The sequence below is a fragment of the Puntigrus tetrazona genome, chromosome 12, assembly GCF_018831695.1.
Source record: "Puntigrus tetrazona isolate hp1 chromosome 12, ASM1883169v1, whole genome shotgun sequence".
Classification (NCBI taxonomy): Eukaryota; Metazoa; Chordata; class Actinopteri; order Cypriniformes; family Cyprinidae; genus Puntigrus; species Puntigrus tetrazona.
This window is the reverse complement of record NC_056710.1, coordinates 1,625,228-1,652,310: the sequence shown is the minus strand read 5'-3', so window position 1 is coordinate 1,652,310 and position 27,083 is coordinate 1,625,228. Positions and strand designations below refer to the sequence as shown.

The following is a 27,083-nucleotide window of genomic DNA, read 5'->3' as shown; positions in this document are numbered from 1 at the left end:
GCTCTGGTAACCAAAAGCACTGGCTTTTTATTGAGGACGGCATTGGCCTTTGTACAACACGTTCTGTCTAAACAAAGTCACATAAATCATCTCACTTCTTGGTGCTCTTCACAGTCTTTTTCACTGCCGTCTTCTTTTTTGGTGCCTTTGCCTTTAGCACTGTGATTTTCTTCTTTGTGTCTTTAGTAGTTTTGGCTTTGACGGCTCTCCTCTCCTTTCCCCGAACAAGGTCTGCCCTTCCAATCTCTATCATGTGCTCTTCCCACGATTTTATTTCGTTCTTGTAACGGACTTTGTCGTCCTCCGCCAGCTGAATGTACATCTGAAAACAGCAGTGAAGTCAGATAAATGAGCCGTTGTACAACAAAGCAAGCTTTAAATTGCTTTCTGATTTTGTATTGTTTTAGATAACTGCGAGTAGAATTGCCCTGGCTGTCTGTTTTTCAGCCAAACCCAAATAACATTACTTGACAAACACCAAATAGCTTTTTTTTTTTTTTTTAAATCGTGGCCCTTGTACTTTAACTTTAAGGGAATGAACTAGTCCCTGAACGCAGTTTAATAAAACAAAGACATGATTTGTGTTAATTCTGTGCTCGTTCGAGGAAATACTGCTCGTGGTGTTCAGCCGGTTTATAAGGCGTCTTAAAAGACAGCAGGCAGCTCACGGAGCCGTAGTGTGAGCTGCTTACGATGCTTAAGGCAAAACTCACTTGTTTCTGTGTTGCACTGAAACGCTCCCAGTCGTCTCTGAGTGACTTCATCTTTGACTGGAAAGAAGGAGGGAAAAAAAAAAGGCAATAAACATTGTGCTAAATATTCAAATTGCGTATTATAAAAATAAGTTTGTGTAAGTTTCGTATTATAAAAATAATGGTCTGTAATAAAGTTTGTTTGAAGATAAACTTCAAATACATTAATACACCAGATGCAACAAAATCAGTGATATAAAATAAGATACAGTTCAGCAGCTTGAAACTGGAGAAGCGATGCAGAAAATCTAGCTTTAAAATACATTAACATTTTTTATTAGAATTTTTTGCATGTTAGCATGCAGCAGATTTAGCTATATTTTAGATTTACCTTTTTTTGCGTATTGCATAAAACCTGAATCTTGAATACGAAAAACTAAAGTCCATTTTCACCTGTATAGTAGATCCTTTTGCCTCCTCAAAGTGCTCCGACATGAAGATGTTGAAGGCGCCCCTGGGGCGTTTGGGCTTTCCAAGACTGTTCAGCTCCTACAAGTGAAATACATTATTCTTTGCTTATTATTTTACTTCTGAAGAACAAATGAAACAATATTTAGTCAGTGTACGGCGTCTCATTGGTTTGTTAATATACATAAGGGAGAGCAAAACTCACCTTCTTTCTCCTAATTGCTTTTCTTTTGGCCACTTTTTGTTGTTTTTCTACTGCAAGAGCAGCAGTTTGTGCAGGGGTCAGTTGGGCTTTGTATTTCTCCAGAGCAAACTTATATTGCTCCCTGTACGATAAAGATGCATTCTGAAATGGCTGCACACGAGATATAGCTCAAATTAGTGGATGACTGAGAAATGTTTCAAAGGCTAATGTCAAAAGCAATTAATAAAGAGCATCGTGGCTGATATAACATTTCAGGAATAGTCCACCCCCATACATATACATATATGTGTGTGTTTGTATATATATCATGTTATATCATGTTTATAATATTATATATACACACACACACATACATACATACATACATACATACACATATATATATATATATATATATATATATATATATATATATATATATATATATATATATATACACACATACATATATATATATATAAGCATGATATATGATTATACAAGCACTCTATCTAAAATTAATAGCAATTCAATTTAATAATTTTAAGCTTTAATATTAATGTAACAACTGATTCCCTGTAGTTTACAGTATTAGTTTACAGTACCCTTCAGAAACATGTACACTTTCTGTACTTGATGTATAACCAAATTGTAATAACTAGATCTTTAAAAGCTATCAATGCACAAGAACAAGAACGCACCTGCTTCTGTTCAGGGGTCAGCATTTTCCACTGCTGTGCTAACTTTCGGACAATATCCACATTCTTGACTCCTGAACAACACAAAACCGTTTATTATCTTATTTCAAAACAAATGAGAAATTCAAGGGGGAGTGAGGGGGATACCTGGATTTTGTCTGCTGATGGTGGGATGCATCTCTTTCACATATGTCATGTATGCTGTCATGGGTCTCTTAGGAGGGCCCCCGGTTGTGGTGCTAAAACTCTTTAACACTGGAGCCACACATGAACACCTGCAATTGCAAGGTACTGTCACTGTACAAAAAAGCCGTCAAGGATGCTACAATTATTGTCAATTTGTGAAAAAAAAAAAAAAAAAAACACCTTACAAAAATGTTCAATAACTAGCTTTATCTATTGAGCTAGAGCAGCTGCAAATCTTACATTATCTGGTCAAATGGCTGTTAAAAGTGAAAATATGAATGTATAGCTTCGTCTTTAGCAGCTTGTTGCTAAAATAAAACCCGTTAGACATGTTACACTGACCAATAAACAAGTCACGCATCGATAACCTTAAACTTGAAGCATGCTCACCTCACAACAGATGCACTGGAGAACAACCCCAAAGACTTTACCAAAAGATTAGCACCGACTGACATCAAACCGAACGGAGCCATCATACACGTGCTGCTATCTTCCCGATAAAACGATTTAAAAATGTAATACCCAATGTGAGAGGGAAATGCACGATAGCTGTCTTGAAATGAATGTTATGGTTGAGAATTACAGTTCCACCTCCTCGAGTAAAGGCGCCATTCCATCTGCGCGAAGTGCATTGTGGGAGGATTACTTGTTTAAGATTTCGTAAAAGTACCTGCGCTAAAAGGACATTTTGAAAATAGCACGATTTTCCGAAATGTTTATATTCGTGCTTTGTTCGTGCTGTGCGGTTATATTCGGTGAAGCGCGTAAACGCTTTAAAGCTTTGAAGTCTGACAAGTGCAATAAAAGACAGAAAAATTGACCCAAACTAGGCCAAAATATACTACTGTATATATTCTGTATACTACTGTTTTTATCAGTATTATTTATGCAGTTTTAATATAATGTTGTTGTTTATAATGCAATGATGATTGATTTACACACATTCGTGTAATGTGTCATGTTTGATACTTACATTTTAATATAATTTTCTTCATAAACAGTAGATACAAATTAAGCAACGAAACTGAAACGTTATGAACAATATGCAAGCAATTCTTACGTTATTTAGCAATCAAGATTTCACATAAAAAATACGGAACGCAATGAGTTATTAAAAAGGCCATTGTTTCATAGCAAAATTTTCACGGTCGAAGAATTTTCTTCTTTTATTTTGTTTTTATTAGATTGTTGTTGTTACATCTTGTTATATATTTCCCCCTTTTTGCCTTATTCTCTATGTCTTTACTTTACGTAACACTTTTCAGCAGTACTCTGAACTGTTAATGCTGTTGCACTTGATACATGACGACTTTTATTTTGTTGTCCCCAAGTCCGCACCGGAAGTGTGAGCTTGCTGTGCTACAGCTGTCTCTCTTTCTCGCCGCTCACATTCGTTTTTTTTTTACTCAGGGAAACACAGTATTGCTGAGCTGTTTCGTAGCAATAATATCGGCCGCATAATATAATCGCGTAAATCTGGGGCGGTACACACAGTAAAGCACCATGGCATTAAAGAGAATACAGAAGGTAAGACCTTTGTGCGTACATGACCAACATTAGCCAAGTTTTTGTTAACCTGCTAGCGTTGTTTATATCGAATATCTGTATTTAAACGAGCGTTTATGTTGCTAACTAATAATATATTATTTGTTTGATGTTGGTGGTGTGAATAAAGTCAAACTGTTTCGGGTTAATATAGTTCTAATATGTCGACGCCAGAATGTAGCATTTAACAGCTAGCTAGCAGTGTTTCTTCACTCAATCGTGACGATTTTTCACTGTTCGTTGACCGACCGCTTGAGGTAATTGTAAATAAACGAGAATAACCTTTTTTGTTAATAAAGCTGGTGAGCCAGAACTTAAAACGCCGCGTCAAGGTTGTCAGTCAACCATCGCAATCCATCGCTGCTAGCGCACAAACACATTTAGACGCGTAAAAACAAACAAACGGTGAACAAACGAGCAATTTGTTTAGATCAGAAAGCGTAGTTTATTAGTTTCGGTTCGCGTTCGTCGCGCAGAACGTATCTGTTATTTGAATAGTAAACCTGTTACGGTCTATTCACGTTCGCGTTCGAGAAGGCCCAGAACTGAACAAAGACGGCAAACCTTCTCCGGCTTCGGCAGCAGCCGCACTGAACCAGGCCAATCTTTGTGTGGATTCAGGCACTTTCACGGGCCACTTTTGTGCGCTTTGTTAAACCTCGCAGCTGATGTGACATTTCGAGGGACTTGGGCTACAATTGATTTGGTGCGGTTTATCTGAATATGGCCGGTAGGCGCCATTGTGTTTGTTGTGTTGTGTGTTTGACACAAAGCAACGCAACCCGGTTCTCTGAAGTTCCAGCATGACGCCATCGTTTTGTCATTTTGACAGTTTCTGTTTCGCAACACGGTGATGTGTGTAGTGCTCCTGCAGTGTTGTCAAACACCTTTTTAAGTCCCAAAGTCCTTGCCAGAAGGCACGTAATCGGGTTGCCTGCGTCTATTAAAATATAAATATGTATTTATATATTTTTTGTTACAAATTAATATTTAATATTACAAATTTGACCCTGGAAAAATAGTCAGAGAGAGGCCCCTTTTTTTTTACCTTTACATGACCCCCCGCCTTTTAAAAAATAAATAAAAATGTACACGGATGGAGTTTTCATAATGTATCTTTATGAGTTTTTGTTAAATTACAGCGATGAGCAAGGGGTTAAAAGATGAAAAGGGCCAAGCGCCAAATCAGTGGAAGTTCAATATTTTACTGTTTGTTTTTCATCGTGCATTAGAATGAATCCTGTAATTATTTTTATATTGACCGAACGCAATAATGGTTTGCATATTAAATTATTATTATACACTCATATTTAGAACAAAATCATTGTTAGATGATATTACAAGACTTTAAGGATCGCAGCGTAGACCCTTAAAAATAACTCCTTAGTAATTTTAAATCTTTGCCAATCTTTGCCAATTTCCATCAATACAATAGGTTTTACCAATTTGCCAGCAAGGCATTTAAAATAATTTGTAATATTATATGAAAACATTTTCTTTTATTAATCAGTACAGGTCAGAATAAGTGCGTTGTTTGATTTCTACATGCATATCTGTTAAACTGAATGATGAAGGAACATTATATTTTGATATTTTCAAAAGATATTTGAAACAAAGTTGACTCTTTAGTTGCATTTAATATGCTTTCTATGCATTTAAAATGAGATTGGTAAATCAAATCTTTCTGACCCACGAACGAATAAATATTCCTTAAGTCACATTTTAACTTTATTTCTTATTAATGAATGACCTACGGTGCTTGGGTTGGTTGAGAATATAACAAGTTGTTTACTTCATTGAAATCATTACAGATTTCAAAGCAAAAAAAAAAAAAAGTAGGCACAGAATGCACATTGTAGATTTTTTCCAAAAAAATTTCTATCGTACGACAAAATATCAAACCAGGTGGTTTTTATTTGAATAGTAAACACTTGTGGAACTGACTTCATTTATTAACTAAAAGCCATTTTTATTTTCGAAAATGCCTTCAGAATTAAAATGAGAAAATCAGAAAACCTAAATTTTGAAAAGTGTTTTTCCACATATTTAAAAGTATATTTAGATACACAATTGTGGAGTAATAATATAATTGTGTTTTTGTTTCAGGAGCTTCAAGACCTGCAGAGGGACCCTCCTGCTCAGTGTTCTGCTGGACCGGTTGGAGATGACTGTAAGTTCACTGTTAGTCATTTTAATTGACTTGCTTTATGTAATAACGTAACACGAATAACGCTAATTTCAATTGCTTTTGTTTTGTAGTGTTTCACTGGCAGGCAACAATAATGGGACCTGTAAGTACTCACCTCATTAGCTTTTAGCAGTTTGCTTTGCTAAATAAAACACTTTTTTAAAGAGAAAACAGGCCAGAGTTTTAAATCGTCTCAGTTTTGAACGCATTAAAATAAATACAGTATAACAGTATTTTTCGCATAGAAGCAAATCCGTGAACCTGACCTCTGAACTGTTATTTATTACAAGACACTTTTCGATCTTAAGTCCCGTTGTTTCTTCGTTTATGCATATTTGTTACTAGGCAACAGCATGTTTTGTTAAAGGTCGAGCTGAAACGCATGCAACCTATTTTAATACACCTACACAGTTTGCTCATTTCTAGCGTTATTTCCTTTTTGATTCGCAGAGTGACAGTCCGTACCAAGGAGGGGTCTTCTTTCTCACAATTCACTTTCCAACAGACTATCCCTTCAAGCCACCAAAGGTAGTGACGCTTGCACCCCACCTCTGCGCGCTTGCCATGTTGTCCCAAAATGGCGTTTTGACACCCATCTTGATTTAACAGGTAGCGTTTACAACAAAAATCTACCATCCCAACATTAACAGTAATGGAAGTATTTGCCTGGATATCCTGAGGTCGCAGTGGTCTCCAGCTCTAACAGTTTCAAAAGGTACTTGCTTAGATTGTTCCTCATCAACTGAACTGAATTTGCCTATGCTTTCGTGATTTTGATTCTTTTGATCTCTTTTTCAGTTCTTTTGTCCATATGTTCTTTGCTTTGTGATCCGAATCCTGATGACCCCTTAGTCCCAGACATAGCACACATCTACAAATCAGACAAAGAAAAGTAAGTATACAGTTTTAAAAAAAAAAATCTTAATTTGCTTTCCTCGTGTTGTTCCAAACCCATATGATGATCAAAACGAGTATAAAAGGGACACAAAAGTACTAAAAATCTGTGCTTTATTTCAAATCTTCATACGTTAGTTTTGTTTGCAAGCAACAAAAGTGCAGGCTGTTGGCTGATAATATTCTCCTCCGGCGTGTTCACTTTGTCATTGGGTGCTTCTTTTTGTTTTGTGCATCTTAGTTTCATTTCCTTTCCCTAGCTTCTCCCAAATAGAATGCGAGGAAGGAAAAATGAGGGTATACGAATCAAAAGAAATGATTAGTTTATGTTGGACTATCCATGCTAATTGCTTAGAATCAACATAAAGCTATTGTAAAAGCAAATGTATTCATTTGAAAAGTATTAAAGTGCCCGTATTATGGGTTATGAAAGGTACATATTTTGGTTTTGGACGGTTTAAGCAACTGGCTGACATGCATGCAAGGTCAAAAGACACTTTTACTTTCTTATAACGGCTAAGTCTACTACTTTAAGCTGCTGAGGGATTCGCATGCTCGAGTTACTGTCCACGTTGTTGTTAAATTGCTCATTGCTGATCAAAAACTGTGTGCACTTTCCCTCCAGCAACACCTTTTAACTGAAGGTATATTTAAGCTATATATATATATATATATATATATATATATATATATATATATATATATATATATATCCCACCTATATTTTATGAACAACCACCAATAAAAGTGACCCCTACTGGACATAACTCAAAGTAAAGACCAAAATGGCTCTTACATACCAGCCCCTATCTAGGATGATTCAATATACCAATTGCCAACACATAACAAAGAGCCGTACACAAATAGAGAGTACAGTACACACAGTAAAGACCAAAATAGCTCTTGCATATATATGCACTTATATATATGCACTTATTTGTTCAATGACTGCCCAACGATTTGTTCAACAGTTTATTTTTCCAAACCCCTCCTGTGATTGGTCGATTTTATTTAAACCAGTGTTTTTGATCATTTAACACTCCAAAAGCGACACTTAGAGGTGAAGAATCAATTTGCATTTACATTCAGACAGACGTGAAAATCAAGTTTTCCAGGTCTGTTTCGTGTTGACGTCAACCTGAAACCGCTTGGATCTCATTTTAAAGACGACTTATTTCAATGATTTAGAGTCGACTCTCTTTTGAGCGAACTTTGAGATTCACTTAGAGCTGTTACACTGCATCAAAGAGAATTTTCGAAAATCCATAATAGGAACAAATTGGATTTATTGATGATAAATTTACGTAAACTTAATTACTGTCTATTTAACATTTAACATTTAATTTATTAGTACAATTCCAAATGTTTTTTTTTTTGTCTGTTTGATGAAACTAATTCAAATGAATGGAAATTTAATGCGCTATTTAAATAAGCATACTTAAGGCATGCGTGTATGTGAACTGTACTGCAAAGGTGTAATGCAAATCTATATTGTGACTAATTTAAAGCTTTGGAGAATTGTCAAGAGTCAGGGTTTTTGTCAAGATACGCTGTGTATTCACGCTCCGCCGAATGCTTCCTCGTTCCTTGTCTGCTCCTGGTGCAATTAGAGAATTGACGTGTCCTTCAAGATGGCTGACATGGATCGATTTCCAGGTCATGGGCTGAAGGATGGAAGAGCAAAGAAAAGAGAAAGCGCCTCTTTGTGAATTGAGAAGCACCCATTGATTTCAGTGAATTTCTGAATCAGTTCAGTCCGATTCACGAATGAATTCAGACCAGTTTTGTGTACTCTATTTTTTTGATTTGAAAAGATCCGATGCGAAATATACACCTTGTTTACATCTTGGATGTCGCTACTGTGCGTATTAATTCACGAAGCAGAGCTGTTTATTAAACAGTTGCTCAATCATTTGACTTCAGAGGACTTTAGTTTATTACACTGATTACAGTATTTTCACATTCATTATTGACAAGAATGATCAGACTGCTCTTCAGGAACTCACCCTTTGTATCATTTTAAACAGGTTTGGAACATCACGAGTCTGAGTAACACGGAACGTACATGCTATGTTCGATAGGAATATCTTTTTATGAACGTATTCATTTTTGATTTTCTTGCACCAGGTACAACAGACTAGCAAGAGAATGGACCCAGAAGTATGCAATGTGAAGACTTAATGGACATTTTTTTAAGTCACAAATCACTGTAAATTCTAGCATCTAAAAGTAAGATTAGGTTATATTATTAAACACATTGTACTGTTAACATTTACCATCTGAAATGACCAATAATAATAGCTGAACTAGTATTTTGAAGGGGACTGTGCGCTGCACAAAAAGACATTAAGCTTTTTATTGGTTTTGTGCATTTTGGTCATTCCCCGCAGTGGTGTTGGGCACTTTGTTTTCTTGTTTCATAAATCCTATTTAAGATTGGCATGATGTTATACAACTGCAGTTGTACCCTACAAAAGGGCAATTAAGAAATTAAAAACAGTTTTATTGTATCTCTCATTCAGTTGATTATTTTCTTTTAGATATTTTTATTGTATAGTTAAGAGCAACTATACTGGATCTATTTTTTTTTTTATTTTGCATTAAAATTTGTTTAAAAGCGTGCAACTGTGTTTATCGTGTTAATTTGCATTTGCTCATGTTGGTACTAAATGGTGTTTTTATTTGCTTTGTTGAAATGAGTTTTAAACCAGCTTTTTAGTATGAGTTGCTATCGGTTAAAAAAAAAAGACTTAATTACTACTGGAGAAGGCGAAGGCTTGCAAGTGTCTCTGATTTCAAAATTTATTTTGCATATCATGTATCCCTCTGAATTTTCAATTGCTTTATCCTTCATAATCAAAGGTTTTTATTTCTCTCTTGCTTTCTGAAACATTTTCGGTGTCCATTAGAACTTAAACGGTAAACTAAAAACTCAATTACAGGCTAATTTATCTATCCCCTTAGGTACTGATGTAATATTTAGCAATATATCTGGCTGCTGTTTGTAAACAGATCCAGATATATCCATAATTACAGCGATATCCCCAGTAGTATTACTCAAATTATGCCTGAGGGGTTTTCTTAATTGCTCAGAAGTCTGAGAACACAAATCATTATGTAAAATATTTTCCATATTATTGTTTGTTTACTTGTAGGTTTTATCAGCGTCCTCATTAGTCACAATAACTGAACATTCAGCAACATAAACAGACTTTTATCGTATCCGTAGATTACGCGTATTTCTACCCGGAAGTATTTAGAAGCGAGCCTGACGTTCTACGTTATTATAAATATTTTCACTGTTAGACTTAATGTTTTTGCTCATCTTTTTTTCACATTTCCCAAAAGATACCCAATATCGACGTTTTCGTAAGAAATTGTCAGAAAAAAGGCAGCTCTAATTATCACGTGGTTTCGTTTCCGCTTTCGGTGCGTCGTGACGTCACGCGCAGCGTGTCTCTCGGGGCGGAAACAAACAGCGAAGCGTTCGCAGAACTGCGAGTTCCCGTGCGACATGACTTACTCCGCCAGGATATCGTGTCGATCTTCGCGCTCCGCTCGTTCCGCATCTACCATCTCGGACCAATTACCGCGGGAGGAGCGTAAACATCTCTGAAGCCAGGAAGTGGGATGTGGCCCAGGTGAAAAGCTCGTTATATGGTCGCGAGCGTGGGCGCCGTGACTGATGGCACGCGATCGGTCGCACACATCAGGATGACGCGACGAGGGGTTTCGATCAGTACGTGAATTCGTTGTGTGGAGGACAGTAGTTTAGAGAAATAGCGAGTCATTGCAGCGAAGTCTTCGGTGCGAGGGTCGGCTCGGCATCATAATGGACTCGTCTGTGGCGCTGGGGAGGCTGGAGCTCGCGCGTCCGTTAATGACCCGCGGTTCGTGTTTACCGGAGGGCGCGCAGAGCGCTCACCTGAACGGCTGCGTGCCGCTCTCCCATCAGGTGGCCGGACACAAGTATGGCGTTGATAAAGTGGGTCAGTACACGTTTGATGTCATTCCTGTTCATTCGAACCGGGATTCTGTCATTTGTCATTGCGCGCGGGGCTAGATGTCACAATTTTTTACCTCAGTGAACATTTCTCAGGGTCTGTTTTTATACAGTAAAAAGCCGTTTAGTAAATACCGCCTTTTATTATTCGCGAAACGAGATGCAGCTGATCTTTTGTCACTACATGCTGTATGGGGTAAGTTGTCACACCGGCGTTACTTATGGACTTTCTTATGCTTTTTAGTTAAAAATGAAGCCGTAAAATAATTATGAAGCACAAAATTATTTTAAAAAATGTATAACGTACCGTTTAGAAGTAATGTCTAATTAAAAATATAAATTATACACTGCTGTATTTATACAACATTTTGTATGTTTTTTTTTTTTGTTTGTTTTTTTATTGAAATTTATACAGTAAAACTATTAGGAAGCTGTAATGTAGCATTTAAAATTTCAAACATTTGAGAGTGGAGCATTTTATAAAAAAAAAAAAAAAAAAAGAATTAAAATCAGGATAACTAATATGATCCAGCTCCAGTGGATTGTAATTTTTATAATACTACCAGAAATGTATTTTATTCAGAAGCGTGTTTTAAGTGGAATCTTTTGTGATGTGTCACCAGAATGTATTTTTTTTTTTTGTCTCTTGTCAAAATGTTTTATATGATACTTTAATATATTAAGAATTAAAAATAGTTTTTAGTTTTACTGTTGAACTTTATCTAGATGTATGGCTTTTTAATGCAACATCTATTGATATTATATATTCTAATACATAAATATTATTATTCTTATTAATTGATTTAAATTACAAAAAAGATTCAAATTTAAGACATTTTTTTATTAGGCGCTTGAAACAATCGTATAAAACTACTACCAAAGCAGAAACAATTACTTGTGTTTTTAGAGTAGACTTTAAATGTTCCTGAGATATAGCTCATGTGATAGCTAGCCCAGATCTCTGATTAGTAATTACCCTGATGTTGCTACAGATTTAATGGGAAGAAGTTGAATGGGCTAATAGGTTATGTTGTTGCTGACTCAGTTGTCTCCTGACATGCAAAAACAGTTCTAGATGTATGACCCACATATTCATACCCATATAGTCAGAGGTAACGCAATATTAAGCATCATTTGACCAATGTGGTAACAGTAAGAAAACATTTGACTTATATTTCTGTCCGCTATGGTTCTTTATTACTGCAAAAGTCTATATTTTAAGACTATTATGTGTTTATACACACACACACACACACACACACACACACACACACACACACACACACATATATATATATATATATATATATATATATATATATATATATATATATATATATATATATATATATATATATATATATATATTCACATAATATATATATATATATATATATATATATATATATATATATATATATATATATATATATATATATCACATAATATATATATATATATATATATATATATATATATATATTCACATAATATATATATATATATATATAATCACATTATATATATGATATATATATATATATATATATATATATTCATAAATAAAAAGGGTGCCTGGAATTAATACATTTTTCCACTGTATTTTTATTTATTTTATTATGCTATTTAATTTGATCCTTTAATTTCTCTTTTCATAGTAGACGGGACATATTTATGAATGAGCGTAATCCTTCAAGATTATGAAACAAACTGGAAAATAAACCATCCAGATGCATTGCAATAAGAGGGATTGTCATAGCGTTAATATAAAAATCGAATTAATCCAAAAATAGCTAAAACTGGCTTCGTGTATTAGTAATTAGTTTTCTTTAGGGTATAGCCGACATCATGTAAATATATCCATTATATTGACTCCGAGTCACTGGAAGAATTGCTTCGGGTAAAAGAGATGTAAAATAAATGTTGTGTTTGTGTAGTGTCTGCGGTAGCAAATTTCTTGTGGTTGATCATGTTTGCTATCATAAATGTTTGCTGGTCATGTTTCCTTTTTTTTTTTTTACCAATGATGCGAATAGATTTTAAAAATAGCTATTTTTAAAGAGGGGGAGCCTGACCTAAATCCAGAGCTTCACAGTCCATGACCGTAATCTCTAAACCCTGTCAGCCTAGTTTTTAGCAGCATATAGGCCAGCCTGTGACGTCATTTACGCGCACTGCTGTGATTTCCCCTTACATCAGTTTCAAAAAGGCCTATATGTACTTCTTCACTTAGCTCAGTGGATACCAGCGTTTATTCATCGTATAAATCAATGCGAATTTCAGAAATGTTAGCGTGTGCTTCTTGTTTGGCATTCGCGCTGTGATGATAACGGTAATGTTTTTTTGTTTGGTTTTTATAACCGTAGGTATCTTGCAACATCCCGATGGTACAGTTCTGAAACAGCTGCAGCCTCCTCCAAGAGGACCCAGAGAGATGCAGTTCTACAGTATGGTGAGTGATACAGGAATTTTCTGCTTCAAGTCTGAAAACAGCAACTGTGACACGCTGTCCATCGCTATGATCATTTTGTGTGTGTATATGTATGTATGTATGTGTATGTGTGTGTGTGTGTGTATATATGCACTAAAAAGAGACAATGAAAATGTATCAAATAATGTAATTTCTTAATAAATGGTTAGGTTACAAGACATTTACATGCAAAATCTGTATTTTTTTAGTATTAAAACAGCTTTTTAAGCATTTCTTCTTGAAACTGTGTCTAACACTTAGCGCTTAATAGTAATGCGCAAACAAAATATTACAACACTACGAAATATAAACATAATACAGATATGAAAAAGTAAACTTTCGTCTATAACGTGGGACTTTATTTATAAACAAACCCTAAACACACTTTGTCCCCCGTCTTCAGATGTTTACGCTTTGCTATAATTGAACCGAAAACCTGCATTACTTCATTACGTGTTTCCAACGGCAAAAATATTTGAATAAATGTAAAAAAGCAAACAAAAAAATTAACATTAAATATTTATAATGTTAAAAATACAAAATAGATTTTTTTTTTTATAACAAAATGTTCTATTTTTCTCTTTCATGTAATGTTTTTTTGTCATATTTAACCAAGAACATGTAAAAACATTAAGTGTAACAGTGACATGAAAGGAAAAAAAGGTTATTTTAATATATATAAATGTTACAAAAGTCATACAGGTTTAGTGTGACACGAAGAACATAGAATTTCCATTTCTGTATATTTAATTGTCATCCATCTTTGGCGTTATTAGAAGACTGAAGCACAGCCATTAGCATTCCTGAATATTAAGGCATAAAAATCTGATTATATGCGATCAGATCTGCAATGAGTCTAAAATGTTTTGTGATCTAATTGCTAAAATTGCATAGGGGCATAGTGACAAACATGTGAATGCATAGTATTTGTAGTGCAAACACTAATGTCCTGGACAGTGAAGGGCCACCCACTCACCCGTTAAACCCTGCACCAAAACATGGGTTTAAATCGTTCTTGTGTAGTGGTTGACTTTTTTTAACGTCTAGTGCCGATTTCTACCAGATCAAGGTGGCTGATATAACGCTGATGTATTATATCATATCATTTAAAATTTTAGTACAGTAAAACCAAGCATCAAAACTGTTGTGGATACATTTATTTTACATATCATTTATTAAACTAATTGGAAATGAATTATTCAAAAAAGTCAAATAAGAATTTTATTAAACAATCTAGAAAAAAAGAAATAAAATAAATGCTTTATTAAACTTGAAAAATGAATACCAACATTATAAAAACCATTACACTTAATAATCTAGTTAGTTTGCACAGGGAATATTTTTTTCTCCAAGAAAGCCCAGGCAACACAATATTCTCCATTACGAAGCGGAAAAATGATATAGTGCAGCGTAGTTTGAAGCCGCTTGTTCATGTTTATATAGATTATATTTTTATAGCTCGTTTGCAGTCGGGGGTTAGTTACTTAGCCAATATCCTCTGCCTCAGTGACAGGGAGGTATTTTAATTTAGTTCACCACATTGAGCAACGGAAAGCTGCCTGGATCGAAAGTGACCTCTGTGTGAGCTGTGCTTCATGAATTGACACACTATTAGATTTTCTAGTCTGCAAAATGTAGTAAAGTTTTGATAAAGTTTACGCATTTTTACAGTAGTGAATGATACATGCCAAACAGTCCGTACCAGTACAGAAATTTCAGTGTGATCTCGTCTTTGTCAGGTGTATGCTGAAGACCACTGCGACCCCTGTCTTGTAGACCTCCAAGCGCACCTCCCCAAGTACTATGGCACGTGGTCCTCACCAGACGCACCCACAGGTACCAAGATGGATGCATGAAGACAGGAAGAGATTGGTAGATTCACTGTACATGAGTTTATGCAGTGTATCTGCTCGTGCTTTTCAGACCTGTACCTTAAGCTGGAGGACGTGACACGCAGGTTTCAGAAGCCATGCATCATGGACGTGAAGATCGGCCAGAAGAGTTATGACCCCTTTGCTTCACAGGAGAAACGGGAACAACAGATCAGGAAATACCCGCTGATGGAGGAGATTGGATTCTTGGTTCTGGGGATGAGGGTATGTTTTGATTGTAACAATTATTTTCTTGAGCATTTCTGAAGGGTTATTGAAATAACGTATTTATAATATACCGTGTTTGTGATTATCAATTAATCTTTCAATTATATCATATTATTTGATCAAATCAAAAAATTAATAATTCAATAAAAACATTTATTCTCCACATTCCGCCTAATGTTTGAAAACAATGAAATCAAAAATAGTGAATGTCCCTTTACTATTACTGATTCCATAAAAAATTAAATGTTTATAATATAAATTAAAATACATGTAAATATTTTTACAATATATACTGTATGTGTCTGTGTATATATATATAATAAATATGCACGGCACACACACATTATGTAAACAAAAACATATTTTGGATATGATTAATCATGAAGCATTAAACGGTAACATGCAACATGAAGAATTTTAAACATTAAAAAATTGTTAGAATTATTTATTTTACAATCATACACGACATGATTTATTATTATTATTTTTATACAGACTCACTCTGACTTTTGCCAACTAGCATCAACTTGTGAAAACGGTAAATTGGGTCAATAATCAGAAGAATTTGTGTAGTGTATTTTATATATATATATATATATATATATATATATATATATATATATATATATATATATATATATATATATATATATATATATATATATATATATATATATATATATATATATATATATATATATATATATATATATATATATATATGTGTGTGTGTGTATATTCATATTCATATTAAATCAGGCAGATAAAAAAAAAGTGTTCCGATATAGCAAGGTCCCAAATAGGTCTGTTTTTGAATGTGTTAGAGGTGTTAGCTGCTTTCACATTCACGCTGTGAAACTTGTGTGTGTGTGTGTGTGTGTGTGTGTGTGTGTGTGTGTGTGTGTGATATGTAATATGAAGCAGAACTTCTGGCGTTGAGGTGTCACAATGTCATAGACTCACCTAACACGTTCAGAGGTGGTTGTTCCACTCCCAAACCTCTTTTTTTGAATCATCACTACTTCCTGTATACGAGCCAAACACTGCTGCTCTCAAGATGTTTGTAGATTACTTTATTAAAAGAGGAAGAGGCACGGTACTTATTATTTCTAACTACCATACTCCATTTGAACCAAATATATTTAAAACATACTTCCAGGATGTGGCTTCGCTATTTCAGAGGTCTTGCCATTTCATCCACTTCGGTACAGCTGGTGCCAAAGGCTTGCGTTTTAAGAGGTTTTAATTAACGGTCAACAGCTTTAGAGCAGACAGAAGGGGCAATGCCACAGCGCTGTGTACAGTACAGTCACACGTTTACTGAGCCCCGACGGCAGAAGAAGCGCTGGCATCAACACTGTTGGAGTGAAGTGTTTGGATCGCTTGGGAGAGAAATTCGGTCCGTGTAATCCAACGGAGCATGCAGGAACACAAGAACTAAAAAATATCAGACCCAGCGTTTAATGCAAAGAGCGGTCAAAGCAACTGGTGAAGTTTGATCTTGTAAACCACCGTGGTTAAGTGGAATGGTTAAACGGTTATAATCGACCACAAAATGGAATCCGCGCTCCTAGTCAACAAACATAATCTCACATTAAAAAAAAAAAGTTACTGCGCTTAAAAATACAATTTTAAACTTGCATTAATTTTAGTAAATCTGAAAATGTGTGTCAGAATTACTGCACGTTTATTGATTATCTTTTTTGCATATTGGTTGTTGCAGCTCTGCTTGAATTCGTACGTCGTGCAGATGTGAGGGTTCTGTTTAGTTTGAGAATGTGTTTGAGGTGTGAGATGCTTTCATAGTCGCACACGAGCATGTCCTTTTAGCGATAGTGGTCAAATATTTGGAATAATTAAGATATCAAAAATATTGTAAAAACTGCAATATTTTTTTAACACTATTTCTCTGTTTACTATGAATTTTCTGTCAATAAATTCCTAATTTGCTACCCATTATTAGTTAGTCGGTAGTTTAGGTATTGGATTAAATGTAAAATAAAGTATTTAATATGTACTTAATTAGAGCTAATATTGTAGTAAAATGCATGCTATTAAACAACTAGTCAAGAGACCCTAAAATAAAGCGTTATCTGATATTGTTACATTTTTATTAGAATTTAAAATAACCTTTTTATGAAATATGATCCACCAAATCATTATAAAGTCATAAACTGGATCTTTGCTTTCCATTTATTACATTTATTCCACTTAAAGTACTTTCATAACTCAGCATTACTTGCTCAACTAATAAAGTGTAAACCTTATCAAAATCAAATGAATAAATACACAAATTACAAGCGTTGATCAGTGCAATAGAATAACATTTATTCAAGTACACAAATGTAATCATTAGTCCTCAATCTAAAATAATACTGTGGCGTTAAATTTAAATATAGACACATTTTGTTTTGTTGTCTGACTAACATTAGAAACGCAGACAGCAGGTATTAATAGGCTGCAGTCACTTTAAGACTGAACGCACATGAAATATCAAATATAACAATACACATCAGATTTCTTTCTCAACTCATTCACTTAAAACAGAAGTGACCGTGTTTATGAGAATGCTTACAGAGAAGGGTATTTTGACAATTTTATTTCTGTTTGTACAGGTGTAATTAGATGAGAGAGAGAGGAATCAATAAAAGGTAATACTATTATGGTTCAACAGGTGCAGCTTGTATCACAGATCAACTACGATCCGTTTAACCACAAGTAATTAATTCCCGTGACGCTAAACTACATTTTCAACATCATTACTCCAGTCTTTGGGGACACTTGATCAGAAATCATTTTAATATTGTTGATTACTCAAGAAACATTTCTTCATATTATCAGTGGTGAAGTTTCGGGGCCGGTAGCGCATGTGTATTAATGCTTTTGAAATGCTTGTATTTTATTAAGGAGCATACAGAGCGCTTATATCTGCGTCTGTTTGGCGTCCATGCTCTGCGCGGATCTGAACGAGGTCTCCGCACCAGCTGTCTTGCGTAACACATCCTGTTCATTTAGCTTGCGCTACCGATCCGACTTGTTTAGTCATATGTTTTCTCGGCAGCGTGCGTACGTGAATCAGTTTTGGAAAGAAGACAGAAAATTCCAGAGCTGTCTGTAGTTTCTCGCAGCTTGACAGACTTTTGGGGATTGACGCAAACGATGACAGATCTTCACACCGTTACATGTAGTGCGACAACATTGATGGACCGATGATGCAATTCGTGACATCTCTGAAAAGGATTAACCCCCAGATCATCTTCTGTGTTGTGCAAGTAGTTAGAATTTCATCCGCGCTCCCTGAAAACGTGCAGTCCTCCTCTGCCGCACGTTCTAAATCTGAACGGATGAGAGACGTTCGTGCTGTGAGTCATGTTAAAAAAAAGTAAAAGTAGACAAAAATGGCCTAAAACGTATAACCAATTCATATTAACCATAACGGAGAAGAAAAGTTGGCACCTGTGAATATATCTGATTTGTATTGTAGCAATGATATCTATTTTAAATATTTTAAATATTTTATTTTTTTTTTATGTGATGTATTTCTGATATGCGAAGCTGAATTTCTTTTTCGCATCATTACTCCAGTCTTCAGTGTCAGAAGTTCCTTTAGAAATTATTTTAATATGCCGATTGGCTGCCTTAATATTTTATTATTTTATGCATTTTTTAAAGAACTTAATAATACATTTAGCAAGGATGCATTACATTGATCAACAATGACAGTAAAAACATCTATGATGTTAAAAAGGTCTAATTACAAATAAATGCTTTATAAATGCTTTTATTTGAAATTTTTTTTTTTTACTTTCTTTTTCCAAAATTCCTCTAAGCAGCAGAAACTAGAGAGAGAGAGAGAGAGAGAGAGAGAGAGAGAGAGAGAGAAAAGGATATGTTGGATATCTGTACCATCAGACAGGATGGAGTTATCACTCCGTGGCCTCTCCCAGTATCCTCAAGGCCTTTTGCTTCTCTCTTGAGAAACACGGGTGGGGACCTTTAAACTTGTTATCATCAGCTCATGATGGATGTGGTTTACTCAAAGCTCTTCACTTAAGCAGAGCCGTGTCATTCTTTATTATCTCAGAGGAAAATGCAGATCGTCTGAGAACAGGCTTTATGCGTTTAGCTGTGAATCGTGTAAGGATTAATGGATGGTGGTTCATTATATGCAAGTATATATTAGGTTTTGGCGTCATGTTTCGGAACAGCGGGGAGAAAAACCAAACAATAGCTTCTTTCTATTTTATTATAATTTTTTTTAAAGGCACTTCCTTTTAAATAAATAAAATTTATAATAAAAAAAAAAAAAAAAAAAAAATCGACCTCAGCTTGTGCTCTAGAACGTTCGACAAACAACCACATCCATGCACTGAACAACCACTTACACACTAAAAGAAAAATCAGGTGTTCTTCGCGCCTCAAAATGTGTCCTTACACTGTAGATCAGTGCAGTGAACGTGTTTATTGCGCGTGGTGTAAGTTTAGCACATGTTTGGGAATGCAACAGCTTTTTTGATTACAGCATTTCACTAGATTTGTAGTAAGATGTGTTTTTGTAAGTCTTCCTTCAAAAAAAAAGGGTACTTTCCGTCGAATAAAAGTTTAAAAGTACTATATGAATTGCTTACAGCTAGCAATTCAAATGCGGTCCAAATTCAAAATATCTCTATTTAAAGTGTAGACATTAGGAAGGAAGGATAATAAGGTATTATAGTATTATAATATAGTACTGTAGATTAAAGCAAAAATAATATACCTATGAAATATATATATATATATATATATATATATATATATATATATATATATATATATATATATAAATATAAAATATATATATTAAATGTTTATTACTGTTTATTATTATTATTATTATATTCTAACTTGTTTGGCTTGAGTCCCCTTCAAAGTTCATATACAATTCACTGACTTTTTCCTGACTTAAGTTGAAAAAGCTCTTCATTTTGAACTCCCATTTAGTGCATTAAACAGAATAATTTAACTTATATATGTATTCTTCATTTGTCTTTTGTCGCAATATTATCGATATTGTATCATCGCTTGTGTGACATTCATTGGCTTGCCTTCATGATTTAAAACAGGAATATTTCCAATATAAATAAGTCTTCTAAATAATACATATTTGGGATAGTGCATTTGTGTTTAAACAACACATCTGTTTTTGTATTTTCACTGTTTATGGCTTATATATTCCCCATTGATCGAGGTTGACACAGCTTAGGAGTCCAATTTCTGTGTTATAGACACTTTATTTATTTCATAATGTTTGTTTGTCTGGCTCAAAGGCTCAGTCCAGTCATTAAAGGAAAATGGTCGCTTGACTTTTTGCTATGTTAAAAAAAAAAAAAAAAAAAAATGGAAATTTGACATCTTCAGGATAGGAGTTGTCTAAAATTGCACACCGAAAGGGCAGCAAGGTCCAGTTTCTTGCTGAAATATTGATGGAGAGCAGACGGTATGTAAATTCTCAGTCTCAGGCCGTCCCAGGGGTTCAGCTCTCTGCCAGCCCGTACGGAAAAACAGATGGATGAAAAGAGTCGATCTACATAACCACCAAGCAAACAGAACCATTACTCATAATTGCTCTGTTGATTTGGATGATATAGAAAGGAACTTAATGCCCCTCTTAAAATAAACCCAAATTACACAGTACGATATTACATTGGCTCCCTCGTCACCCTTTCCAGAAGTTCAACGTGAATTTCATTTCCTCACTGGAGTTAATTCGATCGGAGGAGATAATGCAATGACCTTGAATGTCCTCTAGAGGGAGAGCCAGACCTGTGGAGAACCTATTCATATTCCACTCCAGTTTAAAATGTTTCTTGCTGTCTTTCAGGTGTATAAAGTTGGCTCAGACAGCTTCGACACCTATGACCAGCATTATGGAAGAGGTCTTGTGAAGGACACGATCAAGGAAGGTAAGATCAAGCACAGGGTCAAAGCATCGTACTGTTTACACCATAATACTGTTACCTAAAACAGACTGTTTCAGGATGAAGGAGTTTAATTTACCCTTAAAGACAAGTTGATTTTTCTTTTATATCAAAGCTTTTCAGTTGCTATATATATATATATATATATATATATATATATATATATATATATATATATATATATATATATATATATATATATATATATATATATATTTTTTTTTTTTTATTAGCAGATAACTAGGTGTTTACTTTATGAACCTAGTTCTGTAAACTTGTTAATGTTAGTAACGAAGAGATATCGTTTGCTGTTGTTGCAAAGTAGATGAAAAGATTTTAATAAAACATGAATGCATTCCACATATTAAGATTTGTAGTTTTAACTTTTAACATTTAAATGTATAATATGTAATCTACAGTAAAAAGTAATTTATTGATAATTTTTTTTTAACAATTTATTGAGTTCTATAATGTTTTTTTTTTCTTGTTGTTTTTGGGGGGTTAAGATTTATAATAATTTATTGATCAAGGATGCATCACTCTTATAATGTTACAAAAATATACATTTCAAAATAAACGTTCTTCTGAGGTTTCTTTTCCTCAAGGTCTTCTGAAAAAAAAAAAGCATTAAGAATTTAATTGATTGAGAATAAATGTAAGCACCAAATCAGCATGTGATGATTTCTGAAGGATCGTGTGACGCTGAAGACAGGAGTAATGGCTTCTGAAATTTTATTTAAGCATTACTGAATTAAATTATATTAGAATGATAAGTCACAATAGTATTGATTTATTTGATCCAAAATACATTACAAATGCAGCCTTTGCCAACATAAGAGACTTCTTACAACAGCATGATTTTTTTTTTTAATTATTCCAAACTTTTGACGGTTTAGTTTTTATATGTACCAGCATAACAGAACATAGTAAATTTCACCTAAAAGTTTGTGATGCCACACGAGGATGTGAGTAATACTATGTGATGAAGCAAAGAAATGTTTCAAATTTGTGTCAACCAAGCTCAGCTTCCTCTAGGATGGCTTGAAGACAAGGCAGAAATCATTTCGGATTAACTGTCACAGCATTTGACATCATCTGTGCTCGTTTCCTTCCTGACTCATTGATAATTCAGTTACTGACGACACCTCCATCGTTTTGCAGGTTTATCCAAGTTCTTCTACAACGGCGACGTCCTCCGCAAAGACGCCGTCACTGCCAGCATCCTCAAAGTCCAGAAGATCCTTCAGTGGTTTGAAGGCCAGAGTCGGTTAAACTTTTATGCAAGCTCTCTGCTCTTCGTCTACGAGGGCGTCTGCGCGCCTAGTCTCGTCTCTCAGACCGTACGGGAGGGCCAGATCGCACCCGAGGCCTGTGAGCAGAACAACAACATCGATCAGAGCCTCTCCACCATTTACTCCCTGCACAAGAAAGGCTGCGGCCGGAGCCACTACCGAGCCAAACAGGACAACGGCGTTTGGAGCTCCTCGCAGCAGCCCAACGGCAACCGTGGCTTGGCAAGACTGGAAGAGGACGGGAAGGAAAGCGAGAGCGAAGCGGGACAGGAAGCGGTCAGTGACGTGGAGGTAAAGATGATTGACTTTGCACATGTCTTCAATAGCGAAGATCCCGACCAGGGTTACGTCTACGGCCTGAAGAACCTGCTGAAGGTCCTTCATCAGATTCTGGAGGAGTGATGGAACGCTTCTTGTCGTTGAAGGTATGAATTGTGTAGCCACTTTCATGTCTGTCCACCCGCCTTTCTCTAATCTGCACTACCTACACCATCAGTGGAGTAACATGTTTGTAATCCTTCGTCTGATGTATGTGCTTTAGTCTTTTAAAAGCTTTGTACAGTTTATGAGATCTTACTCAGGTAAATGAATCTATATTGCTTGTATATTTATCCAGACAAAAGAAGAAACACTCATCATATTATGCCTCAGATATTGCGTATTAGTTCCTGTTTCCAGAGCCATTGCAGGATTTTTTTTTTTTTTTTTTTTTTTTTTTTTTTTATCCTTTTAATTTTTTTTAAATCAACGTAATTGAAAATAGGAATTTGATGAGTCAGGATTTAGGAAAATATATTTGACGTTTCTTTCGCATATGCTGCCAATATGACCCTGCCTGTTTCAGACCTGTTGAATTGTGAATTTTATCTCAAGTTTTTTTTTTTTTGTGATTTGAAAACCTATGTGTGTTCATGTTATGTGATTACTGATGCAATATGACTGAAATAACAGTGGAAGTAATGAAGTAGAGATCTTTTTTTTTTCATCATACAGCCCTTGCGGTTTGTATACATCAGATGCCAAAGTTTCCATTAATAACGTTATTATAATATCTTGAATTGTGATTTTAATAATACAGTCTTTCTTCGGGACACAAACCAACTTACTTGGGTGTCTAGGTATTTCATAAAATGTTTGTACACATTTATTTGCTGACTCCACCAAAATAGGAACTAAAACTTCAGCGTTACTCAATATAAGAGGGGGGAAAAGAATACCCTTTAAAACATAAATGTTTTAATTTCAGAAATGGATTTTCCTTTTTAATTTTTTGTTGGTCTCTTTCTTTTTACTTTATCATGTTTTGTCTTGCATATAAAAACATATGATTTGTCAGTAACCATTTAACTAGATTTTGCATTTGTGGTTTACATGTTTATTAGCATTTTTTTTTTACCAAGGAATATTGAGGGTTCCCACAATGTATAAAAAATGTAAGAATAAAATTGATATTAAAAAAAAATATATATAAAAAAAAAAAAAATATATATATATATATATATATATATATATATATATATATATATATATATATATATATATATATATATATATATATATTTTTTTATTATTTAGTTATGCTCAAATTTCAGCAGCTACACATTGTTCTTTCTGAGTGCAGTCAGTGAAAATGTCAAATGATATTTGACCTTCACTGGAAAAAGTATAAAAAAGATTTTAAATTCATTGGTGTTTTGTGTGGGAACCCTGTTCATTTCAATCTTTTTTTTTTTAAATCTCAGGCGTAGCATTTTAATAAAATGGTCTTATGCTTACATGTATAACAATCATTCATTTACATCTCAACATGCATATGAACTCATCGGAAAATGATGTCCTTTAAGTTTCACATGTATCTCTTTTGTTTGTGTTATTTGTGTATTATTAGCTCGGTGGCGATGGATGTCAGTAGACCACAGCTAGTGTAATGCGGCAAGTGTACGAAAAACAATGTAACGTTCTTGTTCACGCGCACCTTTTAAAGTGGCACAAAATGAGAAAAGATGCTTTCTAAATGTCCCCATAAACTCAAAACTGCATCAATGACATAGCTCTATGGAAACTTGTCTTTGGGCAAAAGTTCAAAATTGCCTTTGTGCCTATCAAATAAAAAAATAGTTCCTGGTGTATTAAAGGTTTTAGCAGACCTCATAAACGGTAAGTGGTCTAAGCAAGCTCTGGAGTACTATATAGTGCTCTCCAGTATAATATGCTTTTGTTCGCAATTTAAACGAACTGATGTCATGTTTACATTCTACCTTTTTATGGTTATCTGGACAAAGACGCATTGTTATATAGTCGTACATGCATAACTCAATTCATGTCCATTCATCTTATTTATGCACTGAAAATAAGTGAAAATACTATGTGTACATTTATGCTTTTTGTTCATTACTAAAAATCATCTGTCATTTTGTTTCTTTTTCTGATTGTTTGTTTTACGTTTTTTATCTTAGTTTTAATAATAGTATATAGCACCTGATTGGTAACTACTGTACGTGTGGTGCTTAAAGCACTTTAGTGAGCCTTTTGGTGAGACTGGATTTTTCCCTCTGGAAGAAAATTATCAATCTTATTTAAGGGCATGAAACTGTTAAATCTCAACAAATGGACAAATGAAGTCTAAACACTCGCATCGACATCTGTACACTGGCTAGATCTTTTGTTCGGAGGAACGGCAGGAATATTTCCATGGCATTCATTTTTTGGAAGATACGATCTCTCTAGCGTCCTAGCGCTTGCTGTTCGATATGATGAAGTATACAGGCCTGGGTTAGTGATGTCTCAATATACGTTCATTTTTGTCTTAAACTTTGTATGAACTTAGGGAGTAACGTGCAAATGAAACTCAAATGTCCCATTCGGATGGTTTTCCAAATAAATGTTGTATTCAGATGTCAGCCATGATTTCCTGGGTAGAGTCATAGCCCTGAACTGTTTTTATAGTGATTTATTTTTTATTTTTTTTCATGAAAATCCAATCAACTAAGTTTGTTGTATTATGCGGTTTTCATCGAAAAAGTAAACGAGATCAAAACCGATCAATGAACGGTCTGGTTTAGGCAAATCTGATGCTTACTGACCTGTATAGTGTGTAGTCTTTGGAGACATGTCGGTTCTACCCTGATCTAATTGTTCTCTTAACAAATGACCACTTTTGAATATAGACATACGAGCTTAATGATTACTTGGATGATACTGGGTGTATATTTGGCAAAATTTTCATTAATAAAATCTACATTTAATACCAGCTTTTGTGGCGTTTGCTCATTTTATGCGAACTTGGGATTTTCAAAACTCAGATATAGTCTTAATAAAAAAAAATATATTCCAAAATGTAGAATTTGTTTATTCATGCTTTTTAGTAATCCACTTAGCCCCTTAGTTGTATGTTTGTAAGAAAAAAATCCAATAAGGCATGTTAATTTTAAACTGCTTTTGGCTAAAATACGACTCCATAATCCAAAATAATGCTTCCTCCAGTGAAACATCTATCCCCTGTTATCCACAAACATTAAAACGCACCAAAATATTGGTTTAGAACTGCTTCTCTGTTCTTGTTTGCATATTTCTGTCCTGATTCAGTTTTGCTGGTAAAATGAAATATTTGGTTTGGAGAAACGACTCAAACGTACTGCTTTTCACTTCGTAAGATGTGCATCGAAAGAGATGCTTCGCACCCGTTCACTGCACAGAATCAACTACTGCTAAATTTCTCCAAATCTGTTCCGATTAAGAAACAAACTGATTTAAGTCTTGGATTGCCTAAGAGTGACTACATTATTATTATTTTTTTAAGCAAATTATAATTTTTGGATGAACTATTGCCATAATATGCCATAAAAATCACTGCAGCATAGCATGTAAAGTCATTATTAGTAAGTGTTTTGCAAGGCAAATAGAAATCCCTGTTAAATTATGCCGTTGTAATGTCTTGGTCGTTATATTTAAAGGTTGACTATCATGATCGGTAATGGGCTGTTCTCTATGGAGAGGGTGAACTGGTGTAGAACTCACGCCATATCTACTGCATGCTGCTAGCGTCTGATTGGTCTGGGTGGGTGTGAGATGATGTGATAAACACTGACACAAACAAAGATTCATCATTGGGTTTTTTTTAACGTCGCATGTACGGCCGGTGCTCGTATCTCCTCATCTGCACCTGGCTAGGTGGACCCATGTGGCATTTAAATATTCATGAATGAGAGATGTGAAGTTGAATGTTATCGCACAGGGATCAAGATATCTTTTGACACGTCATATTATGTCTTTTTTACTGCTGTATTTGCGCTAGTTTATTACATTTACAACTACATCCACCTAGCATTTACATGTTTTGTTCACAACATTGTTTTAAGATATGAATAATAATAATTTTATAATTTATATGCATATGTCTTGTACTTG

At 34.6% G+C, this 27,083-nt stretch overlaps 3 protein-coding genes across 3 annotated transcripts; 2 read left to right on the top strand and 1 right to left on the bottom strand.

The window, feature by feature from the left end:
• Positions 1–7: 7 nt before the first annotated feature.
• On the bottom strand, positions 8–2,868 carry tfam (transcription factor A, mitochondrial). The gene is made up of 7 exons (XM_043253886.1): positions 2,619–2,868; positions 2,190–2,317; positions 2,046–2,116; positions 1,366–1,515; positions 1,146–1,241; positions 714–770; positions 8–322 (listed from the first exon to the last, which is right to left on the bottom strand). Exons 1-7 carry the CDS (start codon positions 2,702–2,704, stop codon positions 92–94), a joined length of 819 nt encoding a protein of 272 aa, XP_043109821.1. The 5' UTR covers positions 2,705–2,868; the 3' UTR covers positions 8–91.
• Positions 2,869–3,548: 680 nt separating this feature from the next.
• ube2d1b (ubiquitin-conjugating enzyme E2D 1b) lies at positions 3,549–9,477 on the top strand. Its single transcript, XM_043253887.1, has 7 exons — positions 3,549–3,755; positions 5,880–5,943; positions 6,033–6,064; positions 6,412–6,489; positions 6,571–6,676; positions 6,760–6,853; positions 8,983–9,477. The coding sequence occupies exons 1-7, from the start codon at positions 3,732–3,734 to the stop codon at positions 9,026–9,028; spliced, it is 444 nt and encodes a 147-aa protein (XP_043109822.1). The 5' UTR covers positions 3,549–3,731; the 3' UTR covers positions 9,029–9,477.
• Positions 9,478–10,313: 836 nt separating this feature from the next.
• On the top strand, positions 10,314–24,148 carry ipmkb (inositol polyphosphate multikinase b). Its single transcript, XM_043254000.1, has 6 exons — positions 10,314–10,844; positions 13,225–13,310; positions 15,068–15,164; positions 15,252–15,424; positions 21,288–21,369; positions 22,546–24,148. Exons 1-6 carry the CDS (start codon positions 10,688–10,690, stop codon positions 23,076–23,078), a joined length of 1,128 nt encoding a protein of 375 aa, XP_043109935.1. The 5' UTR covers positions 10,314–10,687; the 3' UTR covers positions 23,079–24,148.
• The last annotated feature ends 2,935 nt before the right edge of the window (positions 24,149–27,083 follow it).